General features: G+C 44.6%; 1 protein-coding gene across 1 annotated transcript in view; it reads left to right on the top strand.

The window, feature by feature from the left end:
- Positions 1–19,099, top strand: part of LOC148039041 (uncharacterized) — a 183,147-nt gene that overhangs the window by 124,172 nt on the left and 39,876 nt on the right. The window contains exons 21-23 of the mRNA XM_087674909.1: positions 17,799–17,862; positions 18,433–18,649; positions 18,719–18,931. Of these exons, the coding sequence (XP_087531035.1) occupies positions 17,799–17,862; positions 18,433–18,649; positions 18,719–18,931 (494 nt within the window). The remainder of the gene's footprint in view (positions 1–17,798; positions 17,863–18,432; positions 18,650–18,718; positions 18,932–19,099) is intronic.

Here is a 19,099-nt window from a genome sequence, read left to right as displayed (position 1 = left end):
GACATGAGAACGAAAAAGATTGATGAAGAGAAGAGGATTGATAGAGCCCTTTATCCTATTCGAGCTGCATGGATAATGTATGGTTGCTTGATTCTCACCGACGGATGGAGTGATCATAAGAAACGAGGCATTATCAACATACTCGTATTGTATCCACTTAGCACTTACTTTTGTGGGCTATAGATATTGGCAAGAGGGGGAGGAAAACGACGGGCGCATTCATACCGTCACATTCGGCAAGCTATCATTGAGGTATACATTACCTTTTAAATTAGTTTTACTTTTTTTCTTTATGATTTATGTATAACTATCTATCTTCCTATTCTAATTTCTCTCTAATATCTATCTTGATTCTCTCTTTCCCCCCTGGCTTCAATCCCCATCTCTCTTCATTCTTGAATTTTGAAAGTTGAAATATGAAAGACTCAACTCTCTATCTCTCTAACCTCCAAGTATTGTTACTTGTAATTTGTAAATGTGGTGCAAGTTGTTACCGACAATGCATGGAATTGTCGGTGCATGGGCCATTTGCTTGAGGCTAAGTTTGCTACGATTGTGTGGACTCTATGTGCAAGTCATTGTTTGGACTTGCTCGTGGAGGACATCGGGAAAGTGGGTAAAGAGGGTGGTCTGCAAAGCTACATTAGTTGTTACCTTCCTCACGGTAAAGGTAAAGGTGCTTGCGATGTATCGTGAGCATAGCACACTTGAGTTGAAGAAGCCTTCTTTGACTCGGTTCACTTACATGTGGTTATTGTTGGAGAGCCTTTATGAGGTGTGGTCCCCGCTTTGCACTAAACACTGTTGTCCACTCTATGGAATGAGTGGGATGAGCACGAGACAAAGGAGGCCAAAGCCATGCAGCACTTGTACCTTAATGAGTAGTTTTGGTAGAAAGTTTGTGTGGTTGTCATTGTTGTGACTCCCTTTTATAGGGTGTTACGTATGAGTGATTGCGAGGGGTCCACCATGGGCCTTCTCGTTCACTTCTTTAGAGTGGCATTGATTGAGGCACATGCTTGTACAAACAGTGATCATAGAGACACAACGTGCACATGTTTTAGAGATAGTAGAGAGGAGATGGGCTTGGATGCATACGGCCATCCACGGTTTTGTTGCATTGGTATATTCAGCCTACGAGTCATCGGTGGTCATGGATGATAGAGAGCTCCGTTCGAATCAACTTGCTTATTTGACTCGTGTTATCCCTGTGGATAACCACAATGTAGTGTTGGAGGAGCTAGGATACTATGTAGATCAGAGAGGGCATGTGTCTTTTGCTTTTGCCAGTTGTTGAAGGAGAGTCACTTGTGAAGCCTTATTTTGGTGTCAAGACATTGGATACGAGATCCCTCAGCCCTTAGCCATGAGGATCCTTGCCCAAGATTGCTCTTCGGGTGCATGTGAGAGAAACTGGAGTGCCTATTCTCTCATTCACACAAAGATTCGCAATCAACTTAGCACACGATAGTTAGAGTGGCTAGTCTACTGCCGCACTAACTTATGCATGATGAGGGCTATGATGAGCATGGGTAGTCTAAAGCAAGTAAAGTTTAAACACTTAACCATTAAATTTAAAATTTGTTGTTTTAAACTTTGAAGTTTATATTTTACAATTTAGACTTTAGCATTTCACAATCTTATGTGTATTGTGTAGGTGAATGTTGATACATTTAAGTTGACAGGCGACACTCTTTTGAGTGTACATCAGGAGGTGGACAAGAAGGAGATGATTTTTGCAGAGCTCTATAGAGAGCTTATAACAGTAGATACTCATGACACTCATAGTTAGTGTGCTTGTGGGTGAGGAGTTTGAGTAGGTGGTAGTAGGGGCATGGTCATTTGGTACCCTCCAACATTGAGGAGTGGTTCGAGTGGCTTGTGGATGTATGTAAGGTGGGGCTCTAGTAGCCGCACTTAGATGGTTTTGATGATGATGATAGTGATGCCTCATCATAGATTCATAGGTCTCTCTCTTTTTTATATCTACTATCATTGTATCCATATGCATGATGCCACTATGATGCATCATCCATGCATATACTAGACTATAGTTGTATCACATGTTTTGTGCAGTCCATGCGACTGTGATGGCCACCCTCATGTATTCGTCTTATTTTGTAATGAAATGGCTATTTTCACTTTAAAGGTGTTCTATCATTTAATGATTTAGGGGTTTTAAAAAAAATTATATTAAAATTTTTATGGTACTAATATCGTATCGTACCTTATAAAATCATAGGATACCATCTAGTACCGTATTTTATCGTACCATACTGTATCGTACCTTTTGTATCTGACAACTATGATGGGGGGAGTGATGACTCCTGTATTGAGCATTTGTTTGTTGTCCAGTGCAGTTTTTTTTTTTTTTTTTTTTGGCAGTCTCTCTCTGTTTCCTTTGTTTCTATGTTCCTATTTCCATCTTGCTGCACACTCTCACATGGTATCATTATCTAAGAGAGATACTAAGCTCATTTCTCGCGGAGGAAACCCAGACTGCCAAGCAGCCTTGTCACATCAGCGTTTTGCTGAAAACATAGACTTTTGCTTGGAGGCGACAAATTTTCTTGTGCTAGGCGATTGTATTTTTTCCCTAGGTGGACCCTCTACATTGATATGTGATCTTGTAGCCGTTTCCTCCTGTTTTGGGGATGTCTACAACCAAAAGGCAAATTTTTTGTAGATGGCTTGCACGACATCGAAGATGTCTTACAACTAGTTTTGCAGCTTTGATGATATAGATGAGGAGCATTTTCAACAATCCTTTGAATAGTGGCGAGATAATTGCAAGGAGTATCGCACAAGTCATGAAGAACGAAGGTCACCTAGCCCGTGTTTGCTCGTGAACCCTTTCTTCCTTATTTGGCTAGGTCACAGGCAACTGCGATGGGTCCAACCCTTAAGTAAAGAGTTGGTTGGCCTTGGTTAGTGGAGAGTCATGGAAGTGGCCATGTGGATCAATTATTGACCCATTGCCTTTCCACTCTGTCAGATGGGAGAGGATCGAGGTGCAGCTGAAGTGCAGTAGACAGTGTGAGAGTGAGAGACAGAGTTGAGCACGATACCCAATGCAATAGTACTGAATAGAATGTAAACTGAAAGTACAAATGATAACCCTTATACCTTAGAGTTATAAGGGGCTGTTCACACCCGAACACAGTAAGTGCCCGTAAGTGTGCACCACAAGCACATACAAAATAGTACACATAATCTGGGGGAAAAAACCTCTCCTACCGAGAGTAAAAAGTGCCCCAGTGTCCTAGTGATCACCCGCACACTCCCATATGAGCGTAGGCGTAAGTAAGGCGTGTGAGATACCCAACAAACCCCCCTGGAGTGAAGAGTGATCAAGTGTACAAGGATCATCCGCCACCAAAGGGCGTCAAATTCAAAGCATCGCGAAATGCTTCAAATTTGTCTCGTGGAAGAGCTTTGGTGAAGATGTCTGCCACATTGCTGGTGGTAGGACAGTAGACAAGGCTGATATCACCTGCATGTAGCCTCTCTCTGACAAAGTGGTAGTGAATCTCTATGTGTTTCGTGCGAGCATGAAACACAGGGTTCCGTGCCACTGCAATGGCACTCTGACTGTCAGTATATAAAGGAGTAGGCTCCGTAACAGATACATCCAAATCAGCAAGTAAGCGTCTAAGCCATACGCACTCAACTGCAGTAGTGAAGGCTGCCTTGTACTCAGCTTCACATGACGACGTGGCAACAGTGGATTGTTTCTTGCTAAGCCAAGAAATGCATGACGAGCCAAGAAAGAAACAATTGCCACTAGTGGAGTGACGAGTATCAAAATCACCAGCCCAATCAGAGTCACTGTAAGCATGTAACTGCAGTGGTCCCCCCTTGGCATAAAGCAATCCAAGAGCTCTAGTACCCTGCAAGTAACGAAACACACGCTTCACAGCTTGCCAATGCGACATACGAGGCTGATGCATGTACCTGCTCAAAACTGAAACGGCAAACTGTATGTCTGGCCGAGTGTGGCATAGATAGATGAGACATCCCACTGCTGGAGCATAAGTATGGATATCAAACAAATCACTGTCATCATGTAATGACAGTTTGAGCCCAGGTTCCATGGGTGTACAAACTGGCTTGCAATCCTGTAAGCCAAACTTCTCAAGAAGTTGCCCAATGTACCTTGACTGACATAATCCAATGCCTCTAGCATCATGTACAAACTGGATGCCCAAGTAATAGTGCAAAATACCCAAGTCAGACATGTCAAAAGTTTGCTGTAAATTATTTTTGAATGCTGAAATCTGATCAGCACGTGTTCCAGTGAGCAAAAGGTCGTCTACATATAGACACAAAATCAGCATGGATCCCCCCTCTTTATGTACATAAAGGGTAGACTCAGATGGGCTGTTTACAAACCCCTGACTAAGCAAGAAGGCATCTATCTTTGCGTACCAAGCTCGTGGAGCTTGTTTCAAACCATATAGAGCTTTTTTCAGCTTGCATACTAAATTTTCTGAGCCTTCAACTGCAAAACCAATGGGCTGCTGTACATACACTTCTTCCTGAAGTTCCCCATGTAAGAATGCAGTCTTTATATCCAGCTGATGCACTTTCCAACCAAAATGTGCAGCCAATGCAATCATAGACCGAATGGTCGTCATACGGGAGGTAGGAGCAAAGGTCTCCTCATAGTCAATGCCCTTTTTCTGTGCGTAGCCTTTAGCTACCAGCCGTGCCTTGTACTTATCTATGGATCCATCTGCATTCCTTTTCAATTTGTAGACCCATTTCGTACCAATGGCACGCTTGCCAACTGGCAAAGACACCAAATCCCAAGTATGATTCTTATGAATAGAATCCAATTCAGCTTGCATGGCTGCCATCCAATGCACACTATGTCGTGCATCCTCAAAACATTCAGGCTCCTCATTATCATGAGTACATGCTGCCATAACAAACTCCATGGAATGTGCTGAATCATGCAGTCGAGTTTGCCTTCGAGTACGACCAGCCAAGGGTGTTTCCAAATGACTATCTCTCATAGTCTGCGTGTACCATCTAGGCACCTGTCTTGCTTCCTGACTGTGTACAAGTTCCTGCTGAATTTCAGTTTCAGCAATGTGCTGATTTACTGCATGTTCCATAGGAGCAGCTGGCTGAACATTAGGTTCATTTGCTGAAGTACCAGCTGAATCACCAAATGTGATGGGCAGCAGCCCTTCAAAGACATCACGGGCAGCCTGATATGTATCAAAACCAGCCAAGGATAATTCTGATTTTTCATCAAATACAACATCCCTGCTGACAAAAACCTTCTTGGTCACGGGATCATAGAGTCTGTAGCCTTTGCTTTCGCTGCTATATCCCATAAAGATGCATTTTACAGCCTTGTTGTCCAACTTCTTTCGAAGTACCTGTGGAATATGGGCATATGCAAGACACCCAAAAGTACGGAAGTGGCCAACAGAAGGTTTGCGGCTGTGCCAAGCCTCAAAAGGTGTGACGGTTTTCAAGGCCTTGGTAGGACATCTGTTCAAAATGTGGCAAGTGCACATGACGGCTTCCATCCAAAAACTATGAGGCAAACTCTTTGCCTTCAGCATACATCTGGCCATCTCCATGAGTGACCGATTTTTCCTCTCTGCTACCCCATTCTGCTGTGGAGTATATGCAGTAGTGTACTGATGGATAATGCCCTTCTGCTGCAAATAAGAATTCAGCATAGAGGACATGTATTCCCCCCCTCGGTCCGAACGGAGAGTCTTAATCTTGCAACCAGACTGAGTTTCCATAAGTGCACTGAAAGCCAAAAATGCATCATACACTTCTGACTTCTTTTTCAAACAGTAGACCCAGCACAAACGTGTAAAGTCATCAATAAATGTTACAAAATAGTAACAACCACCCAATGACTGTGTCTGCATGGGCCCACAAACATCCGAATGCACAAGCTGTAATCTGGCTGTTGCTCTAAAAGCAACATCACGGGGAAAAGAGAAACGATGCATTTTTCCCAAAATGCAACCCTCGCATAAATGCTCAGGAGGTCTCTCCAAGAGAGGTAATCCATCCAACATCTGAGTACGCTGTAATAGCATCAAGCTGCCATAGTTTACATGCCCCAAACGAGCATGCCATAACTCTGCCTCTAACATAGCAGGAGTAAGAGTGGATGTCAAATATGCAGACTGATCTACCGAAAGAGCATCCAACTCATATAACCCATGACACAGAGAACCTGTCAAGACCAATGTCATGTGTTCCTTGTCACGGACCATGCAACGGTCATCATCAAAGGTGACCTGCAAACCACAACGTGCCATAGAAGAAATGGAAAGCAGATTCTTCTTAATGCCAGGCACATACAAAGCATCCTGTAGGCGGAGAATAGAGCCATCAATGGCTGTAAGCTGAATCTCCCCAATACCACGAACAGGGTATGATGCATTATTAGCACACTGAACAGACTTCCCAACGGGAGGTGCACCAAGAGAAGCAAACAAATCTCTACGAGATGTGATATGCCGTGAAGCACCACTGTCAAAGAACCAAGTGTCAGCATCTTCTGTAGAGCTAAATGCTCTATCAGCCCAAGAGACATCATAACTGCAAGTGTAAAAACAATAGTCCCTGTCTGCAACAAAGGACTCGGACTCACTAGCAGTGGAAGGAGCTGCAGAAACAGACATCCCTGACTCCTTCTTCTTCTCTTTGGCGATGCGCTTCCTGCACTCAGTGATGTAGTGGCCAGGCTTCTTGCAGTAATGGCATTTTCCTTTCTTGGCTTGCGTGCCCCCCTGTTTCTGACTTGTCTGTGAAGTGTTACTACTACCAGAACTCTGCGAAGCATTTTTCCCTTGGCTGTTTTTACCCTTCTGCCTTGACATAAAAGCCTGCTCAGAGGCTATACCATCCACACCACTGTTCCGTCTAGTTTGTTCCTCCTCTAGAAGCAAACTGACAAGCTGAATGAAAGTGATGGGCTCTTTCGAAATCCTCATAGTGAGGTTCAAGGCAGTATGAAAAGCCAAGTAAGAGGGAGGCAGTGAATTCAATGTTGTAGAAATCAGCTGCGCATCTGAGTAGTACTCATCCACATTCATGAGTTGCTCCCGCAAGTCCTGAATTTTGTTGAGATGATCCTGCATAGAATCACCCTCATTCATCTTTAGAGTCTCTAGCTCTTTCTTCAAGAAAGAGATGCGAGTCTCATTCTTTCCTGCAAACATCTGCTCCAATATCAACCAAGCTTCTTGTGAAGAAGCTGCTGAACGAATATGAGGAATGATAGAACGCTGAACTGCCAATGCAATCAGCGACATAGCCTGTGCATCCCGTGTATCCCAAGTTTTCTGAGCTGCAGTTCTTGGGGGAAGTGGCTGAGCGGGGTGAGGTGGAGGGGGCTGAGGTTGCCCTCTTGCACGTCCTCCTGGAGGAGGAGTAGCGGGAGCCACAACTCCCGGTCGTGCTTCCTCTCCACTGACATAATCCCACAAATTTTTGGCCACTAATACATTCTTCATCATGAAAGACCAAAGGGAATAATTGTTCCCATCCAATCGGTCTTCCTTGGACACATAGGTGAATACATCTCCTCCCTGATTTGCCATTATTTCCCAAAAGGCAATAGAGCAATGTCAATGCAGTACGGGCTGGAAATCTGCAAATTTCCAGAAATTGCAGCAAACACAAGTCTGCAATTAATGTGCAAAGGGTACTCTTTCAAAAAAACTGTCACTGATGCACGCTTCCCAAGGTGCAATTAGTGCTCAGCAGCACTAAAACATCAAAAGCCCCAAAATTTTCTGCCAAAATTTCTGTCAAAAACAGTCTTTCTGTGACTGTATCAGCAGTTCAAATGCATCTGTCCTCCAAATACACAAAAGCCCCAAAATTTCTGACGATCCAGTCCAGAAATTTGCATGAAATTTATCCCCCCACTTGTTCTGTGCTTGCCGCGTGTGAACCTCCGCTTCCAGAACTGTGTTCTGTGCTGAAATTAAAAAAATTTGTTGAAAATTTTACCTGACGTGGAGCAGACTTGCGTGTGCTGGTCGACGGGCAGTTTGGCGCAGGACAGGCTGACGTGGTCGTCAGACGAGCTGGCTGCGCGTGGTCAAAACGGCGGGCAGGACGGGCTGATGTCAGACTTGCGGGCTGCACGTGACGTTGACGGGCGGGCGCAGGTCAGTCGCGTGTGACGGGTGGATTGACGGTGGTCTGACGGAAGTCGTATGGGCTAACAGACGACTTAGGCGGCGCCTGGGCTGACGAGGACTGCACTGTTGGACAGCGCGCTGGCATACGTCAGCGCCTGCAGCTGACGTGAAGCAGACTGATGTCAGACGTGACTGACGAGACTAACGTTGACGGCTCCTGCTGGTGGCGCGCTGATTGTTGGAGCTGCACGCTGGGCAGAGGAGTCGTCTGGTGCTGCGCGCTGACGGACTGAGCAGGAACAGGCGGCTGGGGCAGAACTGGCGGGGGCTGCAGACTGCAGACTGAAGACTGCTCTGAGCCGAGCTCTGATACCAAATGTCAGATGGGAGAGGATCGAGGTGCAGCTGAAGTGCAGTAGACAGTGTGAGAGTGAGAGACAGAGTTGAGCACGATACCCAATGCAATAGTACTGAATAGAATGTAAACTGAAAGTACAAATGATAACCCTTATACCTTAGAGTTATAAGGGGCTGTTCACACCCGAACACAGTAAGTGCCCGTAAGTGTGCACCACAAGCACATACAAAATAGTACACATAATCTGGGGGAAAAAACCTCTCCTACCGAGAGTAAAAAGTGCCCCAGTGTCCTAGTGATCACCCGCACACTCCCATATGAGCATAGGCGTAAGTAAGGCGTGTGAGATACCCAACACACTCATGACTAGATATCCCCATATGTGCCAGTGCTCACTTGCATTTCTACTTGTGTGGACGGCTATGAGAAGGTTGCCTAGCCCTCACATGGGTCTCTTCGCCAAGCTAGCTACTGCTATCACATGAGAACATGAAATTTTGATGCTTTGCTTAGCATTTGATTAAGAGCTAATCAACTGTGCAAATGTGACTTGCATATGTGATGCACACTTTAGTTATTTAACAATGTGGGAGCTAGGACCTTGACATATCAATTAGTGCCAAAGGCAAAAGGTGTAGCAAGTTGTACTTTATAAGTGCTAGTAGTAGGTGGTACTTGGAGTTAGAAATTAGGCTAGATCCGTTTATTAGCTATAGGTGTTAATGGTGACACTAGGGACGTGATACTAATTAGTTACTTGATGCCATCCCAAGAATACTTTGACTAATAAATTGGCCTAGCTAATCTAATGGTTGACTAGTTGGATTTTTTTTTTTTTTGTTGGATCAAGAAAAAATTAGTTAATGAGTGCTTAAGAATACTTTGACTAATAAATTGGTCTAGCTAATCTAATGGTTGGTTGGTTAGATTTTTTTTTTGATCAAGAAATAATTAGCTAATGAGTGTTCAGGAATACTTTGACTAATAAATTGGCCTAGCTAATCTAATGGTTGGCTGGCTAGTTTTTTTTTTTTTTTTTTTTTTTTTTGGATCAAGAAAAAATTGTTAAATCAATTTTCAAAATTAATATTTTAAAGATTAATTTAATAATGTTGGAAAAGGATTAAGAAGGTTGCCACTTGGCAAAATTGGCCTATGCAAGTGAGTAGAGGTTGGTTGGAGGCTGGCGCGCGCGCCCACACACACACACACACACACACACACACACACAGAGATATCCAACTGTTCCTTCTGTGTGATTTATTAGTACTGTTCATGTAATAGGTTGTTCTGAGAGCCTACAGGCCTCATGTAAATATTAGACAGAGAGAGAATGAGAGAGACAGAGTATGCTGACTTGATGGTCCTGATGTAATAGAAAGTAAGAGATATAGAGACAATGTTGATTGGATGGTATGATGTAAATAATTACTACTTAATTCAATTAGCTTTACACAGAGAGAGAGAGAGAGAGAGAGAGAGAGAGAGAGAGAGAGAGAGAGAGAGAGAGAGAGAGAGAGAGAGAGAAGAGAAGACAAGATAAGATCTATTAACATCTCTAAAAGGCTAGAATGGCCTATGAGACCATAACCAATACAATTGGTATCATCATCTCTCATTAGAGAAGAAGATATAGAGATAAATGTGTAGGTCTACATGATGGATTGGGATGACAGGTATGAGAAGTATGCAGAATTGAAAAAATCTGAAAAAACTGAAAAAACTAGGTTTAAAAAGATTAAAAGAGTGTAGAGTATCTCCTCCTTAGTCTATGGAATCCACCACGACTTTGCAAGCTACCTCCGACTGAGTCAGCGCGTCAATCTGTATTTGTGACGAGCAATCGTGATGCGAATGTGATGCATATGGGCATGCCTATGTCACCGAATAGGTACTCTAGGGCGTCGTGCATTGCGTAATGCTGTAGTTCTGTCAACTGTGATGCCGCTTGATGATGTCCCTCGATGATGCCTATTAGTAGGAGATGTAGTGTTTGGGATGGCAGCGATTGGGGGTTTAGCTACACTGAAAAAGTCTGTAACTGTTCTCTAGAGGGGTGGATGAGGTTGGGGTCGCCTAAGAAAAGACCCAAACATCTTTGGTCCTCATAGTCCAGTGGTCCAAAGCCCTCCTTAAAGAGGCAATGATAGCGGCCTCGGATATCATAGTATATAGTACATCTGCAGATGTAGTGCTCCTCTGTTTCTGGCTCCCATTCACAAAGTTGGCACATCCTCTCATTGGCTGCAATATGGCTCCATTGACTTGTCTCAATCAACAACTGATGTGATGAGTTGTGAATTTGACCAATCGTAACTCGGAGCCCATGGGAGAGTTGAGCATCCATGTATCTCGGCCTCACTATGAAACCATCATGAGAGAGTGCAAGAAGTGGCATTGGTATTGTGCCATTTTCGTGTCTAATGGGAAAGGGGGCTTGGACCAAGTCCTTCCTGACTCCACTTTAGTGATATCTGCTCTAATCACACTATTCAACTTTGCACGATTGAGATTCAAAGTAGGGCAATCGAGTCTGTAATCAAATGGTGGCAGTTTGTCTATAGTACTCATGCCATGTACGTTTAGCCACGTGCTCATATGTGCATACCAACACTGTCTATCTCCCTTTGCTGCAAGGTGTCATGAAGACTCCAGGGCTAGTCTAGGGTATCGATCTTTAGGGAGCTGCCATATCCTCTGGAGGAAAGTAATTGCTTGGAATAATGCCTCTACTACCATGGGTGCAGCGCCCAATTCTGCTCGGATGAACTCCTGTGGTACTGAGGCTTTTGCCCTTATCAAACATGCTATCATCAAGACCAGCGGTCTTTCCATGTGTTCCCAACCATCATAATGTTGTGCTTCCAGTCCATCATAGTCTGTAAGTGGCATCTGTCTAGTATGATAAAGGCTTGGGCTCCAAATGGCTGCCCCATAGAGTAGATGGACATAACTAATGTGTCAAAAAGCCACGGTTTGGTACGAGGCTCTTGAAATTGTATGTGTGCACACTGCAATTCTAGGGTACCCAAAGCTACATACGCCCGTGTGAGCCTAGCCTCTAAAGTTTCCTTCCATGAAAACCGTGGCCCTTTGAAAGCGACCCCAAGGTATACATATTGTCTAACCATTCCACAGGTTGATTGTCATACACAAAGTGATACTCTGAACGTGTCACCCAAGCTTGTGAGGTGTTAAAGACTCTAATTTTAGTCTTTCCAAGATTAACCTTGAGACCTTTATCTTCATAGAACACATGCAATGCAGACCAACCGTGCTAGACACTGAGTCTGTTGTATCTCCAAGCACTCGTACTTGTCAAAAGATAACGTACCAGCGAGACAATAGGGTTGGTGGGGAGGAACACGGAGTGAACTCGGCAAACATGGAGACGAGAAGAGAAGAGAGAAGAAACACTGATGAATGGAATGACGAAGTTCTAAATCATGGAGTGAATGTGATACAAGGGAACAAGGGTGCTGTAGCATAAGAAAGATGATGAAGACAGCCACAAACCACGAACCGCAATGTCCTCCTGAAGGGGTGTGAGGGTAGTAGAGAGGTTAGGGAGAAGAGGTGATGGATTGAATGAATCAGCCGTAAGGAATGAATGAGAGAGTGGCCTATAAATAGGGATAGTTAGTCTAGGATGGCGCCCCTTTTTGGGATTGCAAACCCTAAATGCAAAACGCAGAAACGCAAAAACGCAAACTGCAGGTGAAGGGTTAAGGGTTTTCAACACCCCCTCTCAGGCCCAAAAAGGGAAACAAGAGAAGAGTGAGTTGGAGATGCAATGCTACATGCTGAAGAATGCTCATGCAGTAGGTGCCACTTGGACAGTGTCCCTCGTGGGGAAATAGTTCACTAGCCCAAGCGCCCTAGTACAAAGATGATGAAAACATGCAATGCATAGGAGGAATGTCAGACTTTGTGTGGTGCCAAGAACCATAAGGATATGCCCGTACTCGATCTCGGGAGGTGGCTCCATGTTGACTAAGTGATCAAGGCAAGAAGAGAAGAGGAGGAAGAAGATGTAGAGGATCCCTAAGATCCAAGATTACCACCGGAAAGGGAACCTGTAGTAAAGAACGGTAGACAGAGTGAACTGGAGAAACTGAAACTCAACCTCGGGAGAGAAGCCACTAGCTCCGTGCATCCATGCTGGAAGGAATACGAAGGCCTCGCCACCAAGTCGCGATGAACCTCCGATGTCTCGATCTAGGTGGTACCTGAAGATCCTGGGTATCGGTAGAAGAGATGAGTGGTCGAAGACAGCCACCTCAAGAAAGCGGAGGATGGGTGAAGAACTTCATGTGGAGTAGGTTCCCCCTCTGAGGTGGGAGGTGGAGGGGCCCCTGCTAAAGTCGAAGAAGAAGTAGATGCCCCCTCTGAGGGCAAAGAAATACATCCCCCTCTGAAGTAGATAGGGAATCCAAAAACTCATGGATCACGGACTTTGAAATGTCTGATGACAAAGGAAGTGCCACCGGTCGTGCCGAAGAAGGTATTTGGGGTGCCAAAGAGCTCCCAGAGGTACCCTTTCAAACCTGAATAGTCGAGGGTGGGAAAGGGTGGGGCTTAGAATGAGCAAGAGGTGGGCAACAATCGCTGTCTCTCAGTGGAGCGGACTGGGTAGCCAAAGAAGAGGAAGGAGTCGAGCAACCATCGTCTCTCGAAGGAGCAGACTGACAAGAAGACGGTATCAAATAATCACGGTCTCTTGATGGAGCGGATTGTAGGGAGAAGGCCGCCGCTGGCATTGTGACGATCTCCAGGAGGTCGTAGCGCCAATCGATCCTCCACGTGCTCGAAAGGACTTAGTGCGCATCGGATGTGTCTTATTGCCTTGAGCATAGTACACTGATAGACCATGTAGAATGATCTCTGTGGCCTAGAAAGGAGAGGTGGCACAAGGAGTGCTTAGTGGAAGATGCATATACTTTGGGGGGGTGGGGAGCAAAGGTGGAAGTCGGCAAGCATCAGTGGTGTGTCCGTTGATGCCACAGTAGGAGCACCCGGTAGTTTGGTCATCTGTTGGTAAAGAAGCCATGGATACCAGTATGCCTTGCTGAAGAAGGAAGAGGTGGAAGAGGTCAGCCACCATGAACCACGAACCGCAATGTCCGCCGCAAGGGGTGTGAGAGCAGTGTGAAGCATGAACCGCAATGTCCGCCTCAAGGGGTGGGAGGGTAGTGGAAGGGTTGGAAGTGAGTTGCCAATGGGAGGAGGATGTGACCAGTAGTAAGAGATTGCAACTAGTAGAAAAACGCAGGTGAGGAGAGAGAAAGACTAAAAACGCAGGCAAGACAGCCTGTAGGAGAGAGAAAGACTAAAAACGTAGATAGCAGGTGAGAGAAAGACTAAAAATGCAGACAAGAAAGCCTGTAGGAGAGAGAAAGATTAAAAACACAGGAAAAAAACAGCAGCAGCAGTCAATATGCTGAAATCAGCTCCGAACTGTGTGTGATAGGCTGGAAACAAGCGCCGGGACTGTTGTAGACAGCAATGGCCAGCTTGGGCCGCGATGTCCTCCGTGTTTGGGGTGTGGGCAGCAAGCTGAAATACCTGAAATCTGCAAAAACGAGATTGTTTTTTGAATGGAGAGTGATCAACAAATGTCGTTCTGTTGTAAACAGCTGCAAACTACGGGTGGAAGGCTGGAAACAGGCGCCAGACTGTAGATAACAGCAAGGGACGGCTAAGACTGCGATGTCCTCCCCGTGAAAGGGGTGTGGGCAGCAAGCTGAAAACCCTTGAAATCTGCAAAAACGAGATTTTGATGCAACGGAAGAAGAAGAGAAGTGGATGCCGAACTCACCACCGGTCTTTGCGTTCACTGGATTGGAGGATCTTCGCTGCTAGGTGAGCAGATCCAACTCTGATACCATGTCAAAAGATGACTTACCAGCGAGATAGTAGGGTTGGTGGGGAGGAACACGGAGTGAACTCGGCAAACATGAAGAAGAGAAGAGAAGAGAGAAGAAACACTGATGAATGGAATGATGAAGTTCTGAATCATGGAGTGAATGTGATACAAGGGAACAAGGGTGCCGTAGCATAAGGAAGATGATGAAGACAGCCACGAACCACGAACCACGAACCACGAACCCTAATGTCCTCTTGAAGGGGTGTGAGGGTAATGGAGAGGTTGGGGAGAAGAGGTGACGGACTGAATGAATCAGCTGTAAGGAATGAATGAGAGAGTGGCCTATAAATAGGTATAGTCAGTCTAGGATGGCGCCCCTTTTTGGGGTTGCAAACCCTAAACGCAAAACGCTGAAACGCAAAAACACAAACTGCGGGTGAAGGGTTAAGGGTTTTCTCAACAGTACTCTCCTTGTTACAGTTTCATACAATGCGTAAATACACCCTTGCATATCCTCAGGGACCCCAATGGCTCGCAACCTTTGTATGAGTCTTGCATATGGTGCAGTATCAAAAGCCTTGCAAAAATCCACAAAACAACAATAGATTATTTGTCTCCATGATCGTCCCTCCTCAATCAAGGCCCTTAGCATGAATATATGGTCTAGCGTGTTGTATCCGCGGTGGAAGCCAACTTGTCTTGCAGACTGTATTTTATTTGTTTCAGCCCACCAACTCAAGCCGTTCCACAATAGAGGCATATATCTTTGCTAGTGTATGGCCAATCATAATAGTACGATAGTTGTTAGTGACCAATGGATCTTCATTCTTAAAAATCGGCACTATTGTGTGGTCACACCAACTTATTGGAAACCCCTCACATACGGCTCTATTGAAGAGATTGGCCAAGATAGGGGACAGTGGATAACATGCATGTGCAAAATGCTCTACCACAAGGCCATCTTGATCATGTGCTCTCCCGTTCTTCAACCTCCAAATGGTATATCTCACCATCTTTTTCGTAAAGAAACCACATTGTGTTGGCCTATAGTTTGATAGACAGGGTATCTGCTCTTGTGATGGAACATCATTCCGTGCTTTAGCATGTTCATGCCATACCATAGGTGATGTTAACTGAATTGGGGGTTGTCTCCCATGAAATTTCCTCCATGCCTTCTTGCTGTCTCTGCTCAAAAAGAGTTGATACATCTCTGACTCTAGTTTGGCTAAATAAATTTTCTTCTTTTTCCGCACAAGACGACAAAAGATGTTCCATGCCTGTTTGTGTGTGCATGTCTCTAGTGTAATATTCCTTTGTAGGCAAGGAGAGAGAGAGAGAACATTGTGGGGTCTAGCAGTTGAGGTAGAGGCTGTTTGGAGTAGGCACTAGCTGAATAGGTCCATCCATAGGCACCAGAAGCAGCCTCAAGATCAGGCAATAGCAGCCAAGGCCTCCAGGAAGTAGGTGATACCATTTTGTAGGGGGTGATTGCATCTCTTGAGCTCCTTGGCTGTGGGTGACAGCTCTTGGGGCTGTTTGGACAAGGTAGTAGCAGATTTCAGCCTCTCTTCGTGATGAAACTTTGAAATTTCTCTCTCTACAGCATTCTCTCTCAATCCTATAGAGATTTCTCATCTTGTCTCAACAAATTCCAATAGTTTTAGCCCTTGCAGTTGGACACTTTGAAGAATCTCTGCTGTAAACCCTAATTTACAGAAGAAATTAGGGTTTGACAACCACCTCGGGGAGAGTGCTAATATTTCCAGGCCTAGGACTTGAATTTCAATAATTGAAATTGAAGAACTTCAGGAGATTCAAGAGGCCAGTTGGCCAATAGTGATTTGGGGCTGAAATTGTTAGCCAAGGATCATGGTGAAGGGAATTTCCCCAAGCAAACCAAGTGTCAAATTAGTTTGAAGGCTTGCTAGTCATTTGTGACAGCAAGAGGCAATTGCAGAGTGAAGAAGATTCAAGGAATTTTAATGTATTCCATCTAGATTGCAAACAAGATAAAGAAGTACTGCAAGGGGTGCTAGTTTTGGGGCCAATAGGCTATCCATTGTTGTCCAAGATTAAGTGGCAATGTTGCATTTTCATTGCTGGGATACCGTCAACTCCCTTGAGTTGGTGGGTGGGACACACTTGATTGGAGGTTAGAAGCTTTGCTTTAGTGCTGAAATTGTATTCAGTTGAGCAATGACAACAAGGATGTCTTCTTACAGGGAGATGAGAACAAGTAGTGATGATGTATCTCAATCTGAAAATGCACATAATAAAGGGGGAAATGCAATGCCTAATCTTGGAATAGGCTCACATCATGGACAGCAAGAAGAAAATGTGGGTGTTGACCAAGAAGTGGGTCCTTCTAGGCCAGACGATGTTGATGACCAGCAAGGACTGAAGAATATAATGACCAGTAGGCAGATTCAAGGGCCATTATGGTACAGCAGAGGTGATGCCAGGCAGGTGCTTCTGGTGCAGTAGGTGGTGTAGTCTAGGGCACTGTCAGTGCTCAGGAAGAGGTCAGGACTGCTGTCCAGGCAAGATGCAGATTGAAGGCACAGATTCAAGGGCCATGGCCTGATTCCATCTTTTAATTCACAGGCTGAACTCCCCTCATTGCTTGTATACAGGTGTGGCTCCAGGCATTGGTTTGTGCATGGAAGCTGATAACAGACAGGAACAGACTCCTCAGGTTGAGGAGAGTTATCATGAACCATCAGGTCAAGATGCTAGGAGGATGGTGAGGAGTTATGCATGACAAAAGAGCATAGTCACATGTGATGCAAAAAACAAGTATTGGGGATGGGATTTTTTTTGTTTTTTGGGGGGGGGGTTTTGCCATCCCTTAGACAAATGGAGCTGGAAGTGGGACAGAAAGAATCTACCATCCCTGCAATCATCAAGTCCAGAATCTGTGACTATGTGGAATCTCAAAGAGGGTTTTCTTTATTTGCAGTGGGATGTGAGCAAACATTGTGTTTTTGCTAAGATGTTTTCACAATTGAAGGTAGAATAGTAAAGGGATAGGGGAGCTGCAGGATTGTAGTCATGAAAGAAGGAAATAGGTCAGTAAGAGGGAGAGGGAGAGGGAGGCTGCATAGCAGGAGAAATATAAGGGAGGGGAAATGGAGGCCTCTGAGACAGTGCTAAAAAGCTTGAGGGTGAGTAAGGAGTCAGAGCAGAGGGAGAACCTTTTTATTTTATGTTTTTACAATGGGCTCATTGTTGTGGGAAGCTGTACAGGGTGCACAGTTGTGGTAAAACTGCTAGCCTATTGATGTGCTATTTCTGCATTGTTTCACCTGAGTTATTGACAGGATGTTTGGTTTTGGTTTCGCTATTTTGCATGGGGATCTTATTCAGTAGTCCCCCTCTGTATTCAAATCCTGACTTGAGAATTTTAAACGGTACAGTAGCTGGTTGCTTTCTTTCGCAGAGAATTTTGTGCGGATTGCTTTGAAGAATTTATGCGTTGGTCCATACGACATACTGCACCAGAGGTAATTTGGCAAACATTTTTGTATAGCAACTTGGAATAAAACCTATTATTGTCACATTGTGGCAAAGTATGATGAGATTTTTGCTATGCATGAAAAGTTGCGTCCAACTTTGAGATGATGCTGCCCAAACTTATACATCATGGTTCAAGATTCCTAAATCCATGTATTCATGTTACAATGAGAGCCTGCTCAAGGCACAGTACATCTTGAGATAATATGTATCCTTCTAGGCTGATTCAGCAGGTAGTACCCTTGCAGAATAAGGAAGGGGCCACAGGCTTGGTTTGTCCAGGTTCACATCAGCAGCTACTGTAATTCTCTATAGAATCCATTTCTTTCTTTTTGTCCTTTTTGGGCCGGGGGGGGGGGGGGGGGGTCACAGTTTTGTTTCATGGTGGGGCTGATATGTTGGCAGGCATGAAAGGAAAGATGGGACAGACAAAGGACCAGAGTAGTTGATATAATGTTTTAATTGGAGAATTTGCTGCTGCTTCTACAAGTGATGATTTGTCAATGTGGGGAGAAGTGAATACAATGTTTTAATTGGAAAATCTGGTGCGACTTCAACAGGTGGATAATTTTGTGAATGTCACATCAATGCTTCGCCGTTTATACAACCGGCTGGACCATCCAAATCCATACCACAGACTAGGGGCAACAATGGCATGCAGCCGATTATATCGTGTTCTTCGAGAGAATAAGTCAATTGTGGACCGTCACATTTTAGAGATGCTTTTCTTTTGTGTCAAGAGCTTATGCATTGCTGAGGTTGACCACGAACAGATAGGTAAGGTTATAAAAGGCTGATCTTTTTTATGTGAACATGCTACCTTGTAACTGTATGTCTTGGTTTCAGGAACAACAAAACAGCTCAACAAAGTGCTAGATGACCTTCTCAAGCTGGTCAGGCGCAATATTGGTTGTTTGGTAACTAGAAGGAGAGACAGGGCAATGTTTGTGGAGGTGGACCAGTTTTTAGGATGGCTCTTCAAGCAAACTCTGAAGACTCAAGAGCGATGCTGTAGCAGTTGCATGTGGCTGTTTGCCTCAATTTGTGAAGTCTTGCCAAGTATGGCCAGCAGTTGTTTTCTTTGTGCCTTGTATAATACTTGTTAAATTGTCTCTTTGAGTTTTAACTTTCACACTTCCTATATTGCGCCTTGCAAGTAATCTAGGTCTAAGATTCAATGCTGTACTTTTATCATGTAAAAATTTGTGAAATTTGGGACCAAAAAGA

The sequence above is a fragment of the Lygodium microphyllum genome, chromosome 3, assembly GCF_053477565.2.
Source record: "Lygodium microphyllum isolate KBCC chromosome 3, Lygodium_microphyllum_v1.1.10, whole genome shotgun sequence".
NCBI lineage: Eukaryota > Viridiplantae > Streptophyta > Polypodiopsida > Schizaeales > Lygodiaceae > Lygodium > Lygodium microphyllum.
This window is presented reverse-complemented; position numbering and strand designations above follow the sequence as displayed.